This window comes from Dipodomys merriami, unplaced genomic scaffold (genome assembly GCF_024711535.1).
Source record: "Dipodomys merriami isolate MVZ:Mamm:240054 unplaced genomic scaffold, mDipMer1.0.p SCAF_158, whole genome shotgun sequence".
Classification (NCBI taxonomy): domain Eukaryota; kingdom Metazoa; phylum Chordata; class Mammalia; order Rodentia; family Heteromyidae; genus Dipodomys; species Dipodomys merriami.
Window position 1 is genome coordinate 1,775,451 of NW_027202915.1, and position 22,744 is coordinate 1,798,194.

Below are 22,744 nucleotides of genomic sequence, written 5' to 3' on the forward strand. Positions count from 1 at the left end.
AATTCCCACGCCCCTCCCAGGTAAGTCTTCAGGGCACGGGTTGGGGGAAGGCCCGCCCAGCATCCAGATGCTGTCACCCCCACCTGGAAAAAGCCTCTTGTCAGGGTGCCCTTCAGCCGTGGGTTCTGCGAGCTGGGCACCAACGCCGCAGGGGCTCTGGCACCAGCCGGCTGGAGTGGGCAGGTGGCGGCCCCACCTGGCGGGGCGAGGGCCTCTTCCACACCTGGAGGTGGGGCTGGGGGCAGGGCCTCAGCGCCCCCGGGACGCTCGGCGCCCGGCAGGCAAGGAGCAGTCTCCAGGCTTTTCGTAGTATTTTTATTGATAGGCAACAAATAAATGTGAGCACAAGACTCGCACAGACGCTGCACTGGCTCGCACAGACGCTGCACTGGCCCGCTGGGGCCCTCCAGCGGCTGCTGGCGCCAGGCCCCGTGCCAACCTAGAGCCAGAGTGGCAGAAGGCAGGCTCGGAAACCGCACCAGAAGCGCCAGCCTCCCACTGCGTGGCTGACAAAAGCCAACATGGCTCCCCTGCGTTTGCTTCTTGTCTCTGGTTTTCTTGGCCACAGGCACTGGCGAGCAGCCCGGGCCCGCCTTCCACCTCAGAGCCGCGTGGCCTCCCCGGCCTCTTCCTGGCACTGCACAGCCGGCAGCCGCTCGCCGGCGGCGGAGCCAGGGCAGGCGGGCCGCGCTACTGGGCCGCCCGGTGCCGGCAGTAGTTGCTGTAGGCCTCCTCGAACATGGCCTTGCAGGGGAAGCGCGCCTTGAGCTTGGAGCAGATGAGGAAGGAGCCGCCCATCTTGCGGTGCAGCGAGTAGGTCTCCTCAGGCGGGGGCACGAGCCGGTGCTTGAGCATGATGGGGATCAGGCCGTGGATCTTCTCGGTGGTGCTCTGGGTGCCAAAGTCGAAGGGCTGGTCGGAGGCGAAGGCCTCTCCCAGGATGAGGATGGCGTCCAGATGGGCGTCCTCCATGGCCTGCCCGGAGGAGGGTGTGAGGGGTGCGGGCCCCGGACGCCCACCAACGACTCCTCCAGCGTAACCAGGCTGAACAGATGCACCCTCCTCCCCTTCAGCCCTGCTAGCAGCAAGCTGAGGCTGGAGGCAAGCAGCTGACCACAGCAAGCTGAGGCTGGAGGCAAGTGCTGGCCTCCAGGAGCTGCCGGCGAAGAATCAGAGCCCACCCCTCAGCTAACAGTCTGGACCCCCAGGCTTTGTCCTTCCAGAGCCTTGACGAGGTGGGTGACAAACGGGCAGCTTCACCTGGCACTCCAAACACAGCACCGGCCCGCCCTGCGCCCAGAAGCCTCCATCTGCGCCTCCACCGCCTGCCCACAACTCCACCCACCTTGACCTCGTAGCCTGTGAGGAACTTCATCTCGATGGACTTCTTCAGCACCGTCTCCCTGTCTCTGTCCGCAGCAGCCCGGATAATCTGAGCAGATGCATAGAAAGAAGCTTCCAGAAACCCAGGCAGCAGAACAAGCCCCAGTCCGCACACTCACCCCTCGCCTCCTGGCCCAGGCGAAGGCCCCAGCCAGCACTGCGCACGCAGCTCGGACGTCCTTCCTCCCCTGCAGCCCCGTGCGTCCGGCCCATCTCACCCGGGCCCTGTGCCTACCTGGATGTAGAGGTCGGTGAAGGACCTGTCGTACTCCCGTGTTGCCCCGAAGTCCAGAAGAGCCACCTGGGGTGGAGACAGAGAAGTTGGGCCCCCAGGTGGGGAGGGGAGGACGCGGCACTCGGGGGTGGGCCTGGCCGCCATGCCCACGCCGCTCACCTTGTGCTGCTGAGGGTCGTAGAAGAAGTTGGACCAGTTGGGGTCTGTCTGCATGATGTGGAATTCGAACAGCTCCCTCAGACACAGAACCAGGATGTTGTAGCAGATCTGGAGGGCAGGGCTGTGTCAGCGCCCACGCCCAGGCCTTGCCAGCCAGGGTGCCACCGCTGTGCCAGCCGGAGGAGGGAGCCACCCTGCCCTGGGCACCTGCCGGGCCTCCAGCAGCTCCTCACCTCATTGCGAATCTCCTGGCTCAGCCCTTCCGCCTGGTCCAGGGGGAAGCCCGGCACCAGCTCTGTGGTGAGGACGTGGGGGCTGCAGAGCTCGTCCACGATCTCAGGCACGTAGAAGAAGGGGTGGTCCTTCAGCAGCTCCCTGGGAGGGCCGAGGTCACATTGGCCCCAGACCCTCCGGAACCCCCGCCGCAGAAGTCCGGCAGCACAGACCCCGCTCGGTTGTGGAGAAGACATGGCCACAGGCCGGGGCCAGCCCCGCCACCACCTCCGGCCCTTGCTCCTTCACCCCACAAGCCCCGTGGGCCGGGGACCCGCCAGGAGCCACACCTGAACTTCTTGGCACAGGCCGCTTCCCGCTGGTAGTCGCACTCAAGGGTCAGTTCCCGCCTCATCACGTCAATCAGGTGCTCAGGGAACAGGCCTGGGCCGGGAGGGGCGTGGGCGAGGTCGGGCTCCGCGGGGGTCCCGGAACCCCGCCACACACCGTCACCCGCTCACGCACACACGCACACCTCACCCACCTTCCGGGAGTATGTTGCTCATGTTCAGCACGGCCATGAGGTTGTTGACGTCACTGTTGATGCTCTGGGCCACACCAGGATACTAGAGAGACACAGAGCAGGCCCTTCCCCAAGCCGCCCACCCACCGTGCACACCTCCCCGCCAGGAGCACAGCCGCTCCTGGCTGGGCATGCGTCCGACACCGGGTGTGCAGGTGTGGAGGGGGCAGGGAGGGGGCCCAGCCCGCATGGCAAGGCTGGGCACAGAGCGGCCTGGGCGCGCCCACCTGGATCTTCATGGCCACCTCCCGGCCGCCCTTCAGGCGGGCCAGGTGCACCTGGCCGATGGAGGCGGCTGCAAAGGGCCGCTCCTCGAAGTACTCCAGCCTCTCCCTCCAGTGCGGGCCCAGGTCCGTGTTGAGCGTCTTCTGCAGGGGAGATCAAGCGGAGGCCCTGAGCGCCACCTGCCCCGGGCCCCTGGGGAGCTCACGCCGTGGCCCGTGGCCTGCGCTCCTCACCGTCATCTGCTTCAGCGGCATGAAGTCAGCGCTCTGCCGCACACGCTCGAAGATCTTGGCCAGGTGAGGGTTGATGAAGGCATCGTCTGGAAGGCACAGGCCGTGAGCATCACGGAGGAAGCAGGCACTGGACAGCGCCAGAGTGCACCCTCCTGGGCACGGAGTGGGCAGCGGCCGCCACGCCTCCATCTGGACCCCAGGTCCAAGACAAGCAGAAGGCTGGCCGCTGCCTCCTCCTGACACAGGCTCTGGACGGAGGCTGCGGCACGCTCAGGCACACAGCAGCTTCGTGGAGAGGCCAGAGCCCCAGTCCCAAGTGGCCAGCGCCACCCCCACCCCACGTGTACTGGGCCCAGACTACCTGTCACCCGACAGGGCTCTGACGTGACACAGGGTCACGTTTGTAAACTCTGATCTGATCACCTCAGGCTCCTCCCGCCCGTCCCTCCAGTCTTCCCCCCGCCCCACCTGGAGTCCCACCGGACAAGGCCACGACTCTGCCAGCTGCAGCCCTGCACGCAGCCGGCCCGCCCTGCCCGCCTCAGCTGCCCCGGGACCCGTGCTCGGCCCGGGCACTGGCGCTGCGGCGGCTGCACCCACACCACCCGCCTGCAGCGGGGAGCCCTGGCCGGGGACGCAGTGTGGCGGCTGCGCTCAGCCTTCCCTCTTCGGGCACCACTGGAAAGCGGGCGCTCCCCCCGCAGGCAGCAAGCCGCAGCCTGGCTCCCCGCCGGCCCCCACGCACCCCCTCGGCACGGCTCGGGTGAGTCAGCGTCTGTGTCCTGTCCTGCTCCCCGGGCGAAGCCCAGGCCCGCACTCACCCTGGATGCTCAGCATCTGACCCAACTTCAGCGCCGCCCCGCGCACCTTACACAGCGTGCTCACGATGCGTTCTGCGTTGGCCTCCGAGAGGAAAGGGCTGGAGTCCAGCACAGCCTTCTTTCCTGCAGCAAGAGGGGCGTCTGCAGTGCGACGGGATGGAGGGCTTCCAGCCCTCCACAGCTCGTGCGCTCCCCCTCAGCATCAGTCCCTGAGCCATGGGGGGAGGGCCGCTGCGGGAGGCCACGGGCTCTGGACCACAACTCTGGGGACAGTGTGCCCTCAACGCGTGGTCCGCGTGGCGGCGGTGAGAGCCGGGGAGGGGTGGCTGGGAGCTGCCGCCCTGGCCGGCTCAGGGCCCGTGCGCCCCCCACACATGGGTGGCAGGCGCTGGGCGGTCACTCCGGAGCTGCAGGCAGCCAAGGCTGGGGGCCTGGCGGCAGCAGAGAACCAACAGGCGAAGCTACAGGACCAAGGAGATGGTTCCTCACTTCACCACACACAGACCAAGCCCAGACCCGGGGATGGTGCACCCGGCCCAACCCAGGCTTCCCCAGGCTGGCGCCGGACCCTTCTCGGAGTGGCGGGGACGGCTCGAGCCGGGGATCCAAGGTCTGGTGGCCACCAGACGCAGGTGAGGCTCCAGGTCAGAGCTCAGCGCCCGGCGGTGCCCAGGCCCAGCGCGGTGCTGCTCAGGAAGACAGCAGCCCCACGCCCGGCCGAAGGTTCCCAGAACCTGAGCCTGAACCACGGTCCAGCCGAAGGACACCCGTGCAGCCCGCAGCCGCGCAGGGGAAAGGCTGCAGAGGGGCACTGGGTCCGGGCAGGTGCCACGTCGCCAACGATCACCACTGAAAATACCCCAACGGACACAGTGCCCGGCGTGGCCCTCGGCCTGTGGGGACGCAGCAGTGGCCGCTGCAGGACAGCCTGTGGAAAACAGGCCGGCGGTCCTGGCAGCCCCTGGAGCCCTCAAGGAGCCTGGCCCGGTCTGCCAGGTGGGACTGGGGGCTGGAGGAAATTCACCCAGCAGACGGTGCTCTACAGCCCCGCACCCACGCAAGGCCCCTGCTCAAGGCGCCACAGCTGATCGGGTCCCTGGGCACATCGGGAGGGACTCACACTGGCACCCCCCAGGCCGGAGACAGCCAGGGCCTCAGCTGCCCGCCTAGCAGCACGGGGAGGGAACACCCAGGTTTTGGTGTGGCCAGTGCGTGCCGCAGCTGGCCACCAGACACCCGGCACGGGGAGGAGGGGACACGGCGAGCGCTCCACCTCGGAGCTGCCTGCCCAGGTCACATCCCTCCACGGAGAGCTGGGGTGCCTGGCATCCAACCTGGCAGAGCGCCACCAAAGCACACGAAGGAGCAACTGGTGCACGCGTGAGTGTGCAGGACTGTGAGTGATACAGGTGTGGGAGCTGGGGGGAGGGTGTGTGTGCCTGAACACGTAGCTGGGTGGCCAGGCAAGGCCCCTGCTCCAGGTCTGGGCTCTCTGCCGTCTGGGGTCTCCTCCTCCCCCCGCCCCCGGGGAGCACAGGGCTGGGGCTCTGCACCCCATGCTCACCTGCAGAGGCCTCTGGGCGCAGACTCTTCTTGGCAACCTCAGCCAGGGCCCCGAAGCCCAGCCCCACAGCCAGACCTGCAAGATCAAGGGCTCTGAGCTCCCCAGCCTGGCCTGGTCACCAGCGTGGGCGAAGCGCATGCCGTGGTAAGGATGCTGGTCTGGCGCTTCCCACCCTGTCACCTTCAACGCCCTCCAAGCAGGCCTCAGGGCGATCCCGGGGGCTCCACGTGTGTCTGCAGGCCCCACACCCTAGCAGCAGCGTCCCCGCGGGCACTCGGGTCACTCGCTGCCCTGTGAGCCACACAGCTCGCTGCAGCCAGTGGGAGGCGGAAGTTCCCGGCAAGACCCACGCAACCTGTCCCCCGTGCGCTCCCCTTCCGGTCTTGTCAGCCAACGTTCATTAACAGCAGCCCCCAGAGCTACCCAGAGCCCAGCTCCCAGTGGAGCTGAGTGAGGGAAAGAAAAGGTGCATCTGGATGTTTACTTTCTGACAATGATGGTAACAGTACTTCCATCGGAAAAAAACAACTCACTGAAAAACAACTTTAAAAACAAAAGGCGCTCAAAAAACCTGCAGTACACCTCACAGGCCACCAGATGTCAGTGCCTTCCACTTCAGCAGCTGCCTCGGCGGCCCTCCTCCCGCGTGAGGCTTTGTTAGGAGGATTCACTCTAGAGCTGGGCACACATTACTGGCTACAAATGTACTTGAAATGATGTAGTGCGGAGCAGAAGAAACCTAATGAGAGCCACACAATACTGAATTTCCTGGTAGCCATAAAAATTATAGCAGATGAAGTGATAAGTGAAATGAATAGGAATAATGTTCTGTTTAACCCAACACACCTAAAAAATACCAAGTAATCAGAATAGAAACTAAAGATCAGATAAGCTGGGTGCTGGCGGTTCACCCCTGCCTTCGTAGCGACTCTGGAAGGTGAGATGTAAGGATCATGGTTTGAAGCCAGCCTGGGCAGTCAGACATCTGAGACTCCTCTCCGATGAACTCGCAGAACGGCAGAGCTGCAGCCCCAGCCCCAGACGAACACTGAACCAGCGTGTGAGGTCCTGAGATCAAGTCCCAGTAAGGCACTCACAGAATGTACTCAGATTTTGCATTTTCTCCATGTACACTAAATCTGGAAATCCTGTGAAAGTCACAGGCTTGCCCCGTTTCCCACGCTCAGTGTCTGGGGCAGTGGGGGCAGAATCCACCACCCTGGGCAACAGCAGGGCGAAGGCAGCTGTGTAGGGCCACAGGTGTGAGGCAGACCAGGAGGGACACTGGTACAGGGGACAGTGTGCTGGGCTGGGGACGGGTGGGCGCTGTCATGTGCACCTCCCCCCTCCACACAGCCCACAGGCGCCCGCACCGAGCTGGAGCCAGCACCCCTTACTAACACCAACTCCCCAGCACCCTGCCTGCCTACTTAGCAGAGCAAGTGGCACAGGCAACAGTAACTGCCCCCACGCTCAGCCCCTGCCGGGGAGGCGGCCGTGCTGTCAGGTCACCTGTCCCGCTGCGGGAGGGGAGCCCCACCACAGCTGATGAACCCCGTACTCCGGCCTCTCCGCCCCAGGCCCAAGCTCTGCAAGAGCAAAACCTGCACTTTCTACAAAGAGCCCCACACGTCCTGAGGACAGGCGAAGGGCCAGAAAAGAGGCCTCTAAGGGAGGGAGGGGCGGACAGCCCTCCCCCCTCCCCCCTGCCCCCCCACAGCCAGGGGAAAGAAGCCCCGCCCACAGGTGATCCTGACCCCCTCCTAAAGCCAGCTGGCTCCCCTCCCCCGGCCTGGCTCTGCCTTCATCCAACACCTGGTGGACAAGGAGGCGATTCTGGGGAGGATGCCTGCTGGATCCCGGTCCTTGTGAGGGCGTGTGTGTGTACACACACACACACACACAGAGACAGGCTCTCATGAAGGGGCCTCTCCTGCTCTGATCCACATGCCAGCCTTGGCTCCCACAACCCACAGGGAAGTCGTGGAGGAAACTGCCCCAAAGCCAGCGGCAGCCTGGCCTGAGCGCATGGCCACGCCCAGAACACGCCTCTCCCAACCACAGCTCTTCAGTGCCCACAGACTCACGGGGAGCACGCATGTCACAGACTCACAGGGGGAGCACGCGTGTCACAGACTCACAGGGAGCACGTGTGTCACAGACTCACGGAGCACGCGTGTCACAGACTCACGGGGAGCACGCATGTCACAGACTCACGGGGGAGCACATGTGTCACAGACTCACAGGGGAGCACGCGTGTCACAGACGGGGAGCACGCGTGTCAGACTCGGGAGCACGCGTGTCACAGACTCACAGGGAGCATGTGTGTCAGACTCACGGGGAGCACGCATGTCAGACTCACGGGGGAGCACGCGTGTCACAGACTCACGGGGAGCACGCGTGTCACAGACTCAGGGGAGCACGCGTGTCAGACTCGGGAGCACACATGTCACAGACTCACGGGGAGCACATGTGTCACAGACTCACAGGGGAGCACGCGTGTCAGACTCACGGGGGAGCACACATGTCAGACTCACGGGGAGCACGCGTGTCAGACTCACGGGGGAGCACGCGTGTCACAGACTCACGGGGAGCACGCGTGTCAGACTCACGGGGGAGCACGTGTGTCACAGACTCATGGGGAGCACGCGTGTCACAGACTCACGGGGAGCACACGTGTCACAGACTCACGGGGGAGCACGCGTGTCAGACTCACGGGGGAGCACGCGTATCACAGACTCAGTGATCATGCGCGCTGTGAGAGCCCCAGTGCCCAGAGCAGAGCGCAGCCCCGCCCTGCTGTGAACCACAGCAGCCCCACACCACGCTCCCTCCCCAGTACAGTACCGCTGCCCCACGGGGCTGGCTTGTGGAGGGGCTCGCGTGGGGAGGGGAGGGGAAGAGAGGGGAGGGAGAAGAGCTGGAATCCCACAACTAGAACAGATAATGCCAGGACCGCCACCAGCAACACACCCCCCAGCCGGGTCCTCCTCCATCTCCATGCGGAGGGTCTAGGCAGGGCAGAGGGGCAGTGTGGGACGTGGAGGGTCTGGCCACACTTGGGCAGGGCAGGGGGGGCAGTGTGGGACGTGGAGGGTCTGGCCACACTTGGGCAGGGCAGGGGGGGCAGTGTGGGACGTGGAGGGTCTGGCCACACTTGGGCGGGGCAGGGGGGCAGCTGGGGCATGGAGGGTCTGGCCACACTTGGGCGGGGCAGGGGGGCAGCTGGGGCATGGAGGGTCTGGCCACACTTGGGCGGGGCAGGGGGGCAGCTGGGGCATGGAGGGTCTGGCCACACTTGGGCGGGGCAGGGGGGCAGCGTGGGGCATGGAGGGTCTGGCCACACTTGGGCGGGGCAGGGGGGCAGCTGGGGCATGGAGGGTCTGGCCACACTTGGGCAGGGCAGGGGGGCAGTGTGGGGCGTGGAGGGTCTGGCCACACTTGGGCAGGGCAGGGGGGCAGCTGGGGCATGGAGGGTCTGGCCACACTTGGGCGGGGCAGGGGGGCAGCGTGGGGCATGGAGGGTCTGGCCACACTTGGGCGGGGCAGGGGGGCAGCGTGGGGCATGGAGGGTCTGGCCACACTTGGGCGGGGCAGGGGGGCAGCTGGGGCATGGAGGGTCTGGCCACACTTGGGCGGGGCAGGGGGGGGCACGTGAGCAGGTGGCCACCTCACCTCCAAAGTTGGCCAGCCGCCCAATCCGTGTAACTGGCACCTTCCGCTCCCGAGCCCGCTCACTGAGCTGGAGGAAAAAGCAGAGATGTGCAGGACGCTCCCACCCAGCCCCCGCCACACCCCGAGAGGGCTCAGCTCCTAAACACACAGTCCCTGCCCACAGCATCCACAACACATTACTGAGTGGGCCAGCCCCACGAGTGGGCGCCCCCAGCCCATGCCACGGGGCCTCCAGACGTACCACCTGCTTGTGTGGCTTGCTCCCGGGGTGAGCCTTGGCCTGCCGGGCCTTCTCGATGTCCTCGGCCGTGAGGCCCCCCACAGGAGACTGGTCCTGGTGGAAGAACCGTCGCTGGACACCAGTGGCCAGGGAGAAGTCTCTGGGGTCTGCGAGCATCCTTGCGCTGACCCCGTTCCGGGGCGAGGCAGCCCGGTCAGCCCAAAATGGTCCATCGGCAGCGTAGGTGGGGGCCGGGCCCTGGCTCCGGGCATGAGCCAGGGGTGGCGGCGGTGCCTGGTCCTGGGCGGCGGCTGCAGCTGCCTGTGGCCCTGAGAACGGCAGCTCTGCTTCGGGGTCATCGAAGCCCTCTGGGGCGAAAGCCTCGTCACGCGCGTGCTGCCCCTGCGGAGCAAGGCTGGCGTGAGATGCGCAGCAGCTGCCCCCGCTGGGCCACCCTCGGTCCCCGCTTCCTCCGCCTCCTCCCAGGAGCCAGGATGGGGCCCAGCCCACGCTGCCGGGCTCTCCTGCGTGGGTCTGGGCAGGCGGCTGCACACACAAGCCCTGTGACTGCAGGTCCGCGGCCAGGCCAAGTGCGGACCCTTCCTCGGGAGCTGACCCCGTACCCGAAAGTATGCCAGGCAGGGACTCCTGGATCTGGGGAAGGAAAGCCTGGAGGTTTAAATAATAACGATAATCATAAGCAGCCGGGGGAGGGGAGGCGCGTGCGCAGCCCGCCCGCCCGCCCGCCCGCCCGCCCGCCAGGCCTGCTCCAAGCCAGGCCTTGCTGCTGACAGGCTCAGCCAGGGACGCGGCTCCCGCCCGCGAGAGTCCCTTGAGCTCTGCGGCGTGGGCAGAACACGGCCCAGGGCCCAGGTTTGCTTCGTAAGTCACCCGCTCCTGACCGCGGGCCCCAGGTTCTTCCTACTTTTAAACTTCCAATGACCTTGAGTGAGCTCCTAACCCTCGCTGCTACTTCCTCATTTAGAAATAGGGCTCCCTCAGCCCCAGAGCCACAGGGGGTCACAGACAAGGTCAAGCCAACTGCCAGAAGAGGCTATAAATAAGCAGCGTGGGTCCTGGAGGGAGGCCAGGGGCTTGACTCCCTGGTGGGAGTGAATGGACGGGACACAGGAGCACATGGCGGACCGGACAGCAGGGACCCAGCCCCCGCCCAGGACGCCAGGTCTGACGAGGTGAGGTGACAGACAGACTGCTGCCACTCTCAGCCGGTGAGGACACCAGCTGGCACAGGCAGAGCCGCGTCAGAGTCGAGGTCCAGGGCTGAAAGCGGCCTGCCATCCACCTTCAGCTCACTGGCATTTGGTCTCACTGGGCACCTCTCAGGTGTGCAGGGAAGCTGTGGAGTCTGGGCAGGGACCCCAGAACGGTCACCTGGCCTGAGGGACACTAGGCGCTGAGAGGACCTGGGCCCTGCAGAGTCTGGGAGACAGGGGGCTGCCCAGGGCAGACCCCCAGCAGGCAGCTCCTGCGCCCGCAGAGGGGGTGGGGCCAGCAGGCAGTCCTGCCAGGCCTGATCCCAGACCCAACATCAGCAGAGAGCCATGGCTCCTCCCTGCAGAAAGCACGGGCCAGGACAGCCGGGGGGACAGAGAAGACAGGAGCAGAGAGTGTGGCCGTGGCTGAGACAAGCACTCTGACCCTGACACTTAGAAATCCCCCATCTTTCAGCAACTGTTTGATCTCAACTTCCTCTTCTGAGAAACGGAGGTGAGCCTCAGGCTGCGGCATCCCAGGACAGAGCAAGGGCCTCGCGGTCCTTAGAGGTGTCTGTCTGGGGGAGAGGAGCCGCTGTGCGGCCCGGCAGCTCCTCCCATTGGGAGGCGCTAGGGACACTGACTAGAGGCCTGGGGAGATCTTGACGGCCGCACGGAGACACCAGACCTTTGTCCTAAACCTCAAGAAAGAAGCACCGTAGGACACCCACACAGAGGCCCCACCTTGCCCCAGAAGGACAGCAGGACAGATGAGTCTCCGGGCTGTCTGGTCCTGACCACAAGACCAGACCCAGGGTGTCTGTCTGGATTCGGGCTCCAGGTCTCACCGAGAGCAGCCAGCGCGGCCCTCTCTCCACGAGCACCCTGACCCCCACCGCCACGAGGTGCCTCTTACCTGCCCCCGCCCGAAGACGGTGCTGACCTGCGCTACAGCGGTGGACTGCAGGGCCCTGGCGGCGGTGATGAGCTCCCCACCAAGACCCAGGTGCTGCAGGTGAGTCTCCACAGAGGCCTGCGTCAGCCTGGCCAGACCTCTGGCCACCATGATGGCATCTCCCAACATGGCAGCCATGCTTCAGGGCTGGAAGAGAAAGAGCCACATCAGGGGTTACACTCTGACCAATCAGCTCCACACCAAGCCCTGGACAGCCTGCCGACCCAGGACAGAAGGCAGACTGGTGTCTCCAGACTCCAGGGCACTGAGAAGAACTAAAATGCTAAGGAGGCGCTGCCGGGTGCTCACCCTTCCTTCCCCACAGCCACTCGAAGAACCAGGAATCACGTGACCTGACCCGGAGCCAGCGCTCTTCCCCTGGACCACAGCTGCCAGCGGGGCAGAAGCCTCCCTGCCTAAAACAGTCCCCGCAGACCGCACGCGCGCTCAGGACGCTGACTCCTCACCCAGACCCTTGAAGGGCAGAGTGCCTGTCCCCTCCTAGCCACTCCAGCTCTGCCTGCAAGGCTGGGATGCACGCCCAGATGGTGCCTGACCTCAGGGCCGGCCCACCCCAAACCTCCTCTAGTCGCCAAGCCAGTGCCTCTGTACTGTAGTCCAGCCCCACCGGGCAGGCAGCCCTGGATCTGTGGCCTGCACGGATGAGTAGACATCAAGGCCATGCAGACAGAAAAGGGAGCTCCACTGGGCCTGCACTGGCCCTGGCCATGGACCTCTCTCCTGGTGCAGCATGCAGTGTTTCTCAACATAGGCCAAGGTCAGAGACACGGTACACAGTACAGGCAGGGCAGTCTGGCTGGTCATTAACTACTCCTGAGCATGTGCAGGGGCTAAGAGAAACCCTGTAGACACCAGGCACAAAGAAGGGACACAGCAGGAAACTACCAGCACCTCCACGAGTGCCCTGCAGAGGGCAGCAGGACAAAAGCCAAGCAGAGATGGGTAAGGATGGCACCAAAGGCAGGGGACCCTGCCAGGGCACTGCAGGACGCGTAGCCAGCAGCAGGGAAGGGATGGCCAAAGAGAGGCTCCTGGATGCAAGGTTGACAGGAGGCAGATGGAAAAGCGTCCTTAACCAGGACTCGGTGAGCTGTGACCCCAGCTTACAGTCAGAACCCTTAGCAACCCGTGGCTCAGCGACAGAGATCCCAGCTTACAGTGGAGAGGTGAAGGACCCCACCAACACATGCTGCTCCTCAAAGCAACCTGGGATCCACTCCAGCCCTGGCGAGCTCTGCCACATCATAGTCCTATCTTCTAATTCACCAGGCTAACCCACAAGGACCAGGCACTGCCTTCTAACGTAAGCTGGAGAAGTTTGGAGAAGGCATGTATCCCCCCAGAAGAGATGGGAAGGGATCCCATGTCACTCCCCGGCCTCTGCTTTGGGCTCCTGTAATCTATGGCCATGAACAAGGCTGAGTACCACAGAGCAAGCCTAGAACTGAAGAGAGCCCACCATCCAAGATCAGGGGCCTGGGTCAGCCTGCAGCTTGCAGTCTCCAGCAATGTCCTGCCCCCATCACATACTCACCACCCAAGTCTAGGGGTAGAACGACCTCCAGGACCCTCTAGACCTGCCTGGGGTGAGCAGGAAAGGGGCAATAGAAAGAGGTATCAGAGATGGAGATGGTGGAGCCGGGCTCTCCTGCCAGTGGTCCCAGGACAGTTCCTGCCCCCGCCCCCCTGGAAGCCAGGCTAGCCAGTCATCGGGTAGGAGGCTCCCACGGGCCATACAAGCCCTGAAATTCCAAACCCTCACCACACCCTCTATCTGAAGTCACATCTTCCACAGAACATATGCCTGGGACTTATGCAATCAGACTTTGTTTCCAGGTTTAAAACTCATTCTTGAGTTTCTTACCTAAATTACCAGCCACACACTAAAGCAGGGAGTGGCTTTTGGCCAGTCTGGCCCACCTGGCCCCTGGCATGGCCAGTTCAATTTTAAAATACATTTCGGGGACTGGGAAGGTGGCTTAGTGGTAAAGTGCTCGCCTCACATGCATGAAGCCCTGGGTTCGATTCTTCAGTACCACATACATGGAAAAAGCCAGAAGTGGCACTCAAGTGGTAGAACACTAGCCTTGAGCACAGAGAGGCTTAGGGGCAGAGCCCAGGCCCTGTGTTCAAGACCCAGGACTGGCTAAATAAATAAGTAAAATCCATTTCAGATCCTGTGCAGCACAGTGAGACAGCCTGGGACCAGAACCCAGCACAGGGCCGTGGAAGGCTGCGGGGTCGCGTCACAAAGACACAGCAGTGTTTCCCCAGGGGAAAATGTGACATAGACAGACAAAAGAACGCTAACGTCCTGTGTTTGGAAACTGTCAAGATCCTATCTTTCCGTATTTTCCAACAGTCTTAGCTCACATAACCTACGTTCAAAGTGGCAGATGAGGGGCTGGGAAGGTGGCTCAGTGGCAGAGCGCTTGCCTTGCATGCTCGAGGCCCTGGGTTCGATTCCTCAGCACCACATAAGAAAAAAGAAAAAAGCCAGAAGTAGCACTGTGGCTCAAGTGGTAGAGTGCTAGCCTTGAGCTGAAGAGCTGAGGGACAGAGCCCAGGCCCAGAGTTCAGGCCCCACGACTGGACCCCCAAAAAAATAAACAAAAAAACAAAGTGGCAGATGAGCTAATGAAAGACACAGTGTTAGGCAGTTTCATTTCCTTCCCCGTCTAAGCAAAGCAGCAGCCACTGTGCCCGAGGAGCCCGGGGCCAAGGCTCACCCGGGCACCGGCCACGCACGTGTCTAAACATTGTCAGAGGACAGAAGCTGCTGATAAACATAATCTGCTATTTGTGTGCAGAATGACAAACGGACTCCCAAACTACTGCACACAGCCCACACCCACACCTGGCTAAATGCTGTTTACCTAGCAAGAAGGGGCTGTGCAGAGCATGTGTCTGTGCATCTGTCTGTCTCAGTACACAGTGAACCAACCCTTCACAGCGTATCAGTGCAGGCTGTGGGTTCTGGGCGGGGGTGTCTGTCCGTCCTCAGCAGCAGGGGGAGAAGGCAAGGCAAGGCTGCAAGAAAGGAGGAAGCAACTTTCCATAACTTTTCTCACCTCCTGGTTTGTAAAAAACAAACCTTAGCCACTTGCTCAAGCCTGTAATCCTAATTATTTAGGAGGAAGAGATCTAGAAGATCTTCATTCAAAGCCAGCCTGGGCAGAAAAGCCCAAAAAGTTCATTGCCAAAGTAACCAGAAAAACTCAGGCTAGAGTGACTCAAGGACTCAAGAACTATCCAACAAGCAAGCTGAAGCTGAAGCGGAGTTCCAATCCTAGAACCAAGGGTGGGGGAGAGGGAGATCTCAAAAGCTTTACTTCTAACTCACCACAGTCCAAAGTGATGTGCAACTCGACCACTTTGAGTTATTTCTGCAAATCTCATTCTTGAGATTTCTACACATCGCCAGGGAGACACTGAGCTATATCAGGGGCGTCTTCATCATAATCTTAAATGACTAATGTTAAAAGACCCCCCCCCCCCAGCAAATCTTTACTGTGCGCTAGGACCAGCCCTGCTTCAGTTCAGGGCCGCATGCTCTTGCTCAGCTTGCTCAAAAATCAGGGCTGGTGCTCTAACTAGAGCAACACGTCCAACTCAGGCATTGTGCTGGTGAACTGGAGATGAGAATTCCTCAGATTTGTCTGCCGGGCTAAAAAAGTAAATAAAGACATTGCTTAGAGAAAAAGAAGTTTCTCACCCCAGGGCTAGATTGAGAAAGCAGCCAGGGCAGCCCAGAGGCCAAAGTCAAGTCTCCACATTCACGGTGTGTTCCTGTTGACCTTCAGCCCTCCTCAGTGGTGTGGACATTACTGTAGGCACAAGACTTTCAAATCCGGAGTCCAGAACTGAAACGCCACAAGGGTGCCAACCTTACCTACAGTAAGCCCCGTCAACAGCAAGTGTGTTGTTGTTAAAAATAAAACCAGCAATGCAACAGGCCGGAGGCCATCTCAAGTGTCCGCTCGGGCACTGGGTGGCAAGGGACTCTTAGTGGAGGGCAGAGCTCCCGGCACCGGCAACAGCCCAGGGCATATGAGCAGGTTTACCGGACACGCCGAAATCCCATCCTACCTACAGTGCCCCCAATGCCAGGGCCACCATCCCAACTGCATGGTGGCCCAGCTCCCCAGCCAGAGCCCAGGCCTCGAACAATCCCCAGGCCTCCCACCCACAACTCCATCATGGCCCGGGTGCCACCCTCTCCTGGGCATAGCTGGCAGAAAAGTGGTCCTGAGGGCTCCTGGTGAAGAGGTGGGGGAGCCCTCAGGCGGACTCACCCATTCTATTCAAGGCTGCCAAAGAAGCCCACCACGAGCCCACAGCCCTTGGAGGGCCCCAAGGCCTGCCTGGCAAGCAAAGGAGTCTCTGGGCTTCAAGCTGCCTTCGGGCCAAGGAGCTCCTGCTCTCTTGAAACTGGTTCCGGGCTTTCTCTTGGAACAGTTTGCCCATCACACACTTCTTCTAACACAGACTAGAAGGTTCTGAGCAGTAGCACAGCGGTGCCCATCCCGCCCAGTGACTCTCACCAGTCCTCCAAATGTTTGTATTTGGTAAGAATTAGAACCAGCACACGAGGGCCTGGCAGACGCGCGTTCTGTGCTCTGTGGAATCCACACAGTATCTCGCTCACGCTCACTTTGCTGCTGAGGGCAAGAGGCACACAGAGGCTAAGGATTTGCCCAAAGTTGACAAGCACCAGTTACTACTACGTACAATCTGAGCTACTCAGAATGCTGAGATCCAGATCACGGGCAAGGCCAGCCCAGGCAGAAAAGTGCTGCGAAACTCCATCTCCAAAATAAACAGCATAAAGCCAGGCTGGAGCTGTGGTTCAAGTGATATAGTGCCAGTGGAGCAACCAAGCTGTGAGCCGGGGCAAGTTCAAGCCCCAGAACCATTAAAGAAAAGAAGAAACTAAAAGAAAAGGATTTACCCAAAGTCACAGCTTTCAAGAAGCTGAGCTGGGTACCGGTGGCTCTCAGGAAACCGAGATCTGAGGATGGTGGTTTGAAGCAGCCTGGGCAGGAAAGTCTGTGAGACTCTTCTCTCCAATGAACAACCAGAAAACCAGAAGTGGCGCTGTGGCTCAAAGTAGTAGAGAACTAGACAAGCAAAAAAGCTCAGGGACAGCATTCAGGCTGTGAGTTCAAGCCCCACAACCAACCAAAAAAAACCCAAGAAGCTGAATCCATCACAGCTCAGGAGCAAGGCAACCTGCATAACAGTACCAAGCAAAGGGAAGGGTTCCACCAGCCCAGGCTGCAGCCGCTACTCCCCAACAGCAGGTGAGGATAGTCTCAGGACTCACTGGGAGCCTGCTCTGCGGGCCAGCGGGCTGGGGCTGAGGGGGGGGAAGGGGGAGGGGGAGGGGAGGGGGAAGAGAGGGCAGGGAGGAGGGGAGGGGGGAGGCAGAGGAAGCAGCAGCCTCGGATGACAATGCAGGGGTTGTCCACCACCTGCGCAGGCAGCTCCAAGCCCGAAGCCGGCCGGAACGTCCCAGGGCCTCCCTGCCAAGTAGACCTAACACAAGAGACAGGACTGAGGCAGCTCCATGTTCAAGCAATCCACTCACATCTTCTGGTTTGGGAGGTGACGCAGTGATGAGCCAAGACCTCCAGAGCTGGAGACTTGGCTGCGTTCCCCGACTCTGCCCAGACTTGCCCGTGTGACCTTGGCTTCCTTACCAGCTCCTGAGGAGTGTGCTAGCCAACCGCAAGCAGTATTTAGGGCTCACGGTGCGTGCTGAACACCAATAGGAAGTAGTGGGATTAATAAAACAACCACATAATTAATACAGTTAACCACAGTTACTCTGAACAAGGTATAGGTGTGGTAAGCCAAAGGGAACGGGGTGAGGCCAGTCTGACTACTGTGCCTTGCCTGGCATCCTGGCTCTAACCTGAGGAGGGACAGGCGGCGGGGCACCAGACTGGTCTGCGCTGGGGGCTTACTCGTTACTGTGGTGGCTCAGGCACCATCTGTAGAGCGGCTCAAGACAGAGGTGTCCAGCCTGGGTCACCTGACAACACGAGGACCCAAACTCCCGCCAGCACTCCTAACAGCAGGATCCTGAGCGCAGCCACCTGTGCACAGCCCCTGAGCTGAGCATGTGCAGCGCAGGCATGGCGGCAGCGCCCCACTTATAAAGGGGGTCCGGCCAGTGGGACGCACCAGCTCACGATGCGCACAGACCGGCTCCTCAGGCTGCCCTGTCTGACTCTCAAGTTGTTCCTTATCTCAGGAAGGTGTGGGGTGTTTGCTGAAGCACTTGCGGGGTCACAGCCTCCTGTGGCTGCTGGTGTCCAATCTTCCGTCCTCCTCCAAGCCAGGCCCAGTGCAGAGAACCTGCCTGCAGATACTCAAGTGGGGAGATGACCCGGGCCCTGGCCAGTGCAGGACAGTCCCCAGGACCCCTCACTGGCCCAGCAGGGCCCCGGCCACTAGGCCCTCTAACTCCTGAGCAGCACATACGAGGTCCTAAGGACCACCGGGTCTCAGACCCAGCTCAGCCACTAACCCTGCATGGCCTGGAGCAGACCGGTCCCTCCTTAGGCCTTATGGCCCACTTTCTCCAGCATGACTCCTGACAGCTGACCCGGATGACCTCTACTCTATCCCCAGCAACCAGACAGGTCTAGTCACCAGAGCACACAGAACTATTGAGGAAAACTGGAATTTGGCAGGATCTGGAAAGATTCAAAGAGTTTGGTAGGTGCCTTTCTATGTATTCTACAACAGCAGAGTCTGGGCACAGACACCCAGGCAGGATGGGAAGCGCAAGGACTCGTTCAGAAAGCACCTCAGGTTTCCAGCACCTGTCCTCTGCTGCCCTCCTGCACACGTACGCGTGCTGTGCACACGTACGCGTACCCACACATCCCTGCTCCTGTCAGACAGCCAGTCCTCTGGGGCTGGCCGGAGCAGGACAGGAGCGGTCCTTGGTGAGAGCGCCCTCCTTCCCTCGCGCTGCACAGGGTCCTTCTCGGTGCAGCCGACAGAGGGAGTTTGCTTCTCCAAGTAGAAGCACTGGGTCCCCTCCAACTCCTGACCCCACCCCACGTCGGGGCCTTGTTCTCCCCTTCCTCCTTTCACCCCCCCTCCACATTTTTGCCAGCCCACTCTGCCCTACAACCCCCCTTCCTCTCTCCTCTGGCCTCAGCCTCCCTCCTCCACCTGTTCCATGGGGAAGGGCCCTCTGTGCTATCCCCAGCCCGTGCAGCCTCTGCCTGCTTCTGCCTCTCCACAGGCCCCAGAGGAGCCTCCCCATCGCAGGTCCAGCAGACTCTCATGCGGAAGCAACCCTAGCGTACCCATTAAAGTCTCCGCAACAACACGCAGAGCTCTGGTCTTCGCCCTGACTGCAGGGAGCGGTCGTGACCACACCCCGCTCTCAACTGCCGAGCTGCGCAGGGAAAGGGGCAGAAACACTCCCACAGGCCCTCTGCCCCGCCTCGCTCCCCACACCAGCTCTGCACCTGCTCTCCTCAGGAGTGACTCCGCGCCTCATCCCGCGCCTACCTCTAACTAGAAACCGCAGTCCTAAATCCAACAGGTCTAGGAATTCGACCTGTATGTACCCTCTTGACTGTGCTCTAAGTCCTGTAGGCTCCCCACGACGCGGCCTCCCCCACACCTCCTTGGCCTCAGACCCTTACTTCTCCCACAAGGGAGATCCCAGAGCTCCTCATTCCTCCCAGGCCCCCTTCACCCGCTCTCCCCAGGTCCCTCCCGTTGTTTAGCAGGAATGCCAGTACTATTTCCAGTTGTCAAATCAAGACAACACTCTAAATATTCCTGTCTAATTTTGCACACAGCTCTTGTTTCAAGCAACAAAGATAATGACTCAGTGTTCATGCTTCTTAATGGAAAATTATCCTGCCAAGTTTTGGCTTCCCAATCACACTCCTCCAAACTTCTCTGAGAAAGCAGAAGTGCTGTCCTTCCTGGTCTTTTTCCATAGGCATAAAGGGTCGGTCCCCAAGGACCTCTGACCAAGAAGAAATCCTGATACATCCCCAAAGAAACAGAAATTCTAACAGGGACTCGGGATGTTTTTTTCTGGCCTTGGGCTACAATCACTGTTCCATTGTTAAGTTACTCTACCAGCATATATTAATTATACAACGTGGAGAATTTCTTTGCAGTATTTCCATGCAGGCAGATAACATGCTTTGACTGTATTTACCCCTCTACTATTTTCTTACATCTTGCTCCCTTTTTTGTAATGTTCTGGCAGCTTTCTGCAGGATTGGGAACTGGTGCGTGAACTCAGGGCTCTACTGCTAGGCAGGCATTCTCCCCCTGAGCGTGGGGCCCACACCCAGCCCCGTCTCACTCTTTACTCAAGTCGCCTAGACCAAAATCTTCCTGTTTATGCTAGCATATAGCTGGGGTGACAAATGAGCCTCCACTCTACCCAGCTACTGGTTGAGATGGGTCTCATGAACTTTTTTTCCTAGGCTAGCTTCAAACCATGATCCTATCTTTGCCTCCCAAGTAGCAGCTGAGATTACAGGCATGAGTTCCCAGTACCTGCTTCTCCAGCAGTTTTTTGTTTTTGGTGCCAGTCCTGAGGCTTAAAGTCAGGGCCTGGGAGCTCTCTCTGAGCTTTGTTGCTCAAGGCTAGCATTCTACCACTCAAGCCACAGCTCTACTTTTGGCCTTTTGGAAATAAGAGTTTTATGGAAGCCAGGCGCTGGTGGCTCACACCTGTAATCCTAGCTACTCAGGAGACTGAGATTGAGGATCACAGTTCAGAGCCAGCCTGGGCAGGAAACTCTGTGAAACTCTTATCTCCAGGAAACCACCAGAAAACTGGAAGTGGCACTGTAGCTCAAGTGGTAGAGCGCTAGCCTTGAGCTGAAGAGCTGAGGGACAGCGCCCAAGCCCAGAGTTCAAGCCCCACGATGGACAAAAAAAAAAAAAAGTTTTATGGACTTTCCTGCCTGGCTGGCTTCAAACTGTGGTCCTTGGGTCTCAGCCTGAGTAATTAGGATTACAGGTGTGAGCCACTGGTGCTGGCCTCCTAGGATTTTTTTTAAATGGATTTTTCATTATGACCTTTCTATCTATGCACACTCCTGTTCTCCCCAGTAATCTCCCTATAATCACTGGCTCTACTCACCCCAGCTGCTCTGAATGCCCATAACCTTGAGATTAAATTCTGGACCTCACTAAAGGAAAAACTTAGACTCGGTAAATCATGTTTCTTTGCATAAGGAAATAGGAGGCTCTTCTATGGATGCTTTTACCAAGTACAAAATAACTCTATAAGCTGGACACTGGTAGCCCATGACTGTAATCCTAGCTACTCAAAAGGCTGAGATCTGAGGATCATGGTTCAAAGCCAGCCCTGGCAGGAAAGTCCGTGAAAACCAGACGTGGGGCTGTGGCTCAAAGTGGTAGAGCGCTGGCCTGGAGTGGAAAAGCTCAGGGACAGCGCCCGGGGCCTGAGTTCAAGAGTCCCGGCTGCCCCCCACCCCCAAAAGAGAACTACCCATCACGTGCCCGCGCTGCGGCGCGGGGCTGCGGGCAGCGGGCTGGGTGCGCTCGTGCGTTCGCGCGCGCGTTCGAAGGCAGCCCCCGCTCCCCCGCACCCACGGCCAGGCGCGGGCTCGCGGGCGCCCGGCTGCCCGGCGGGCTGCGTCCCGGGAGCCGCGCCGGTGCCCGCGGCGGGCGGGCGTCCGTCTGCACCGCCCTCCTAAGCTTCCCGCGCCCGCGGCGCCGGCCCAGGCAGCTCCGGGAGCCTCCGGGGGCCGAGCCGGGGCGGCCTCGCCGCGGGGGCCGTGCCGGGGCGGCCTCGCCGCGGGGGCCGCGCTCTCCGCCCGGAGCGGCCCCCGGAGCCCCGGCCTTGGCCCTGCGGGGGCGCAGGGACGGCCGGGCGCGGGCGCCCACGAGGGACGGGCCGCGCGGGGCCGAGGAAGAGGAACGAAGGCAGCGCCGGGTCCCCGCCACCGGCGCGGCCCGGAGCCCGGAGCCGCAGCACGCCTGGAGGGGAGGGACGCCCGCGGGAACGCCGGGCACCCCGCGAGACCCCGCGGCTCCGCGGGCAGCCTTACCCCGCCGCAGAAGCGGGGAGTCCGGGTCGCCTCCGCGCGCGCCGCCAGCCGCGCGCTCACCTCAGCCCGGGCGACACGAGCTCGCGGCCTGTTTACCTCCTCGCCGGCGCTCGGACGCCCCGCGCCGCTGGCCCCGCCCCCTGGGCCTCCCATTGGCTGCGGCGCCGTCCGCGGCCCAACGCTGAAGGACGCGGGGAAACGTGCTCGGCTCGTGCGCGCATCCTACAGCCAATAGGAACCGAGGACCCAGCAACAACAGCCAATGGGAGGCCGCCCTGTCCAGTAGGCAGTTCCTGGCCTGCTTGTCCCAAGGGTTAGAAAAAAGGCGACCTTGGATCGCGCGTGTGCACTGAGAGCGGGCCCTCGCTGGTGACCTCGTGTCTGGCCACGTGGGCGCGTCACCTCTTCTCGGGGTGGGGAGGAAGGCCACCTTCTGGGCCGCCGGCCCGGAGAGGAGCGCGGGAGGAGGGGGCGGGGAGGAGCGCGCGGAGCAGGGGAGGGGCGGGCCGGGAGGCGCGGGGGGGGGGGGGGGAGGGCCCCCGGCCGCTGCGCCCCTTCCCTCCTCCTCCCGTGTCTCCCTCCTGGACTGGGCACCCGGGCCGCGCTTTTCCCTCAGCTCCTCGGGGGTCACTGTGTGGCCCAAGAAGGACCCTGCACGTGGACGTGGGTGCCACGCGGCCTCGGGCAGAGAAGAAGCGGGCGGGGCCGTGGATGGGGGTGTGGCTGTAAGGGGGCCGTGGGCGGGGCCGTGGATGGGGTGTGGCTGTGAGTGGGCCGTGGACCGGGTGTGGGCGGGGCCGTGGACGGGGGTGTGGCTGTGAGTGGGCCATGGATGGGATGGGGGCGGGGCCGTGGATGGGGGCGGGGCCGTGATGGGGGTGTGGCTGTGAGTGGGCCATGGATGGGATGGGGGCGGGGCCATGGATGGGGATGGGGGCGGGGCCGTGGATGGGGATGGGGGCAGGGCCGTGATGGGGGTGTGGCTGTGAGTGGGCCGTGGACGGGGTGTGAGTGGGCCGTGGACGGGGTGTGGGCGGGGCCGTGGGCTGGTGTGGAGAGCTCTGGGTTGTGCAGCGATGTCCCTCGAGGCCTGCACGTTAAGGAAGAGAGTAGGAGGTGTGGCCTGGGAGGATTAAGTCTGGTCGTTGGGGGCGTGTCCGCGAAGGG

The 22,744-nt window shown here is 61.8% G+C and overlaps 1 protein-coding gene across 4 annotated transcripts; it reads right to left on the reverse strand.

Moving 5' to 3' along the window:
• Positions 1–307: 307 nt before the first annotated feature.
• Coq8a (coenzyme Q8A) lies at positions 308–21,722 on the reverse strand. 4 transcript variants are annotated; one of them, XM_070023217.1, is made up of 15 exons: positions 21,638–21,722; positions 11,442–11,627; positions 9,333–9,713; positions 9,092–9,158; positions 5,417–5,491; positions 3,853–3,975; positions 3,032–3,117; positions 2,801–2,941; positions 2,535–2,616; positions 2,341–2,434; positions 2,011–2,152; positions 1,778–1,885; positions 1,619–1,684; positions 1,346–1,432; positions 308–975 (listed from the first exon to the last, which is right to left on the reverse strand). In XM_070023217.1, the coding sequence occupies exons 2-15, from the start codon at positions 11,616–11,618 to the stop codon at positions 691–693; spliced, it is 1,914 nt and encodes a 637-aa protein (XP_069879318.1). In that variant the 5' UTR covers positions 11,619–11,627; positions 21,638–21,722; the 3' UTR covers positions 308–690. The 4 variants fall into 4 exon arrangements, with proteins under 4 accessions (XP_069879318.1, XP_069879321.1, XP_069879317.1 ...); XM_070023220.1 differs by having other exon boundaries at positions 11,469–11,627; positions 21,578–21,674; XM_070023216.1 differs by having other exon boundaries at positions 21,578–21,674.
• Positions 21,723–22,744: the final 1,022 nt, after the last annotated feature.

What these genes read in the sequence shown, in the direction of transcription:
- Coq8a (XM_070023217.1), bottom strand. Translation starts at nt 11,618, where the DNA reads ATGGCTGCCATGTTGGGAGATGCCATCATGGTGGCCAGAGGTCTGGCC. An exon ending in GCCTGTGCCAAGAAGTTCAG is followed by an intron (nt 2,153 to 2,340) that starts GTGTGGCTCCTG and finishes CGGCCCTCCCAG; the next exon opens with GGAGCTGCTGAAGGACCACC. An exon ending in ACGACCCTCAGCAGCACAAG is followed by an intron (nt 1,685 to 1,777) that starts GTGAGCGGCGTG and finishes TCTCCACCCCAG; the next exon opens with GTGGCTCTTCTGGACTTCGG.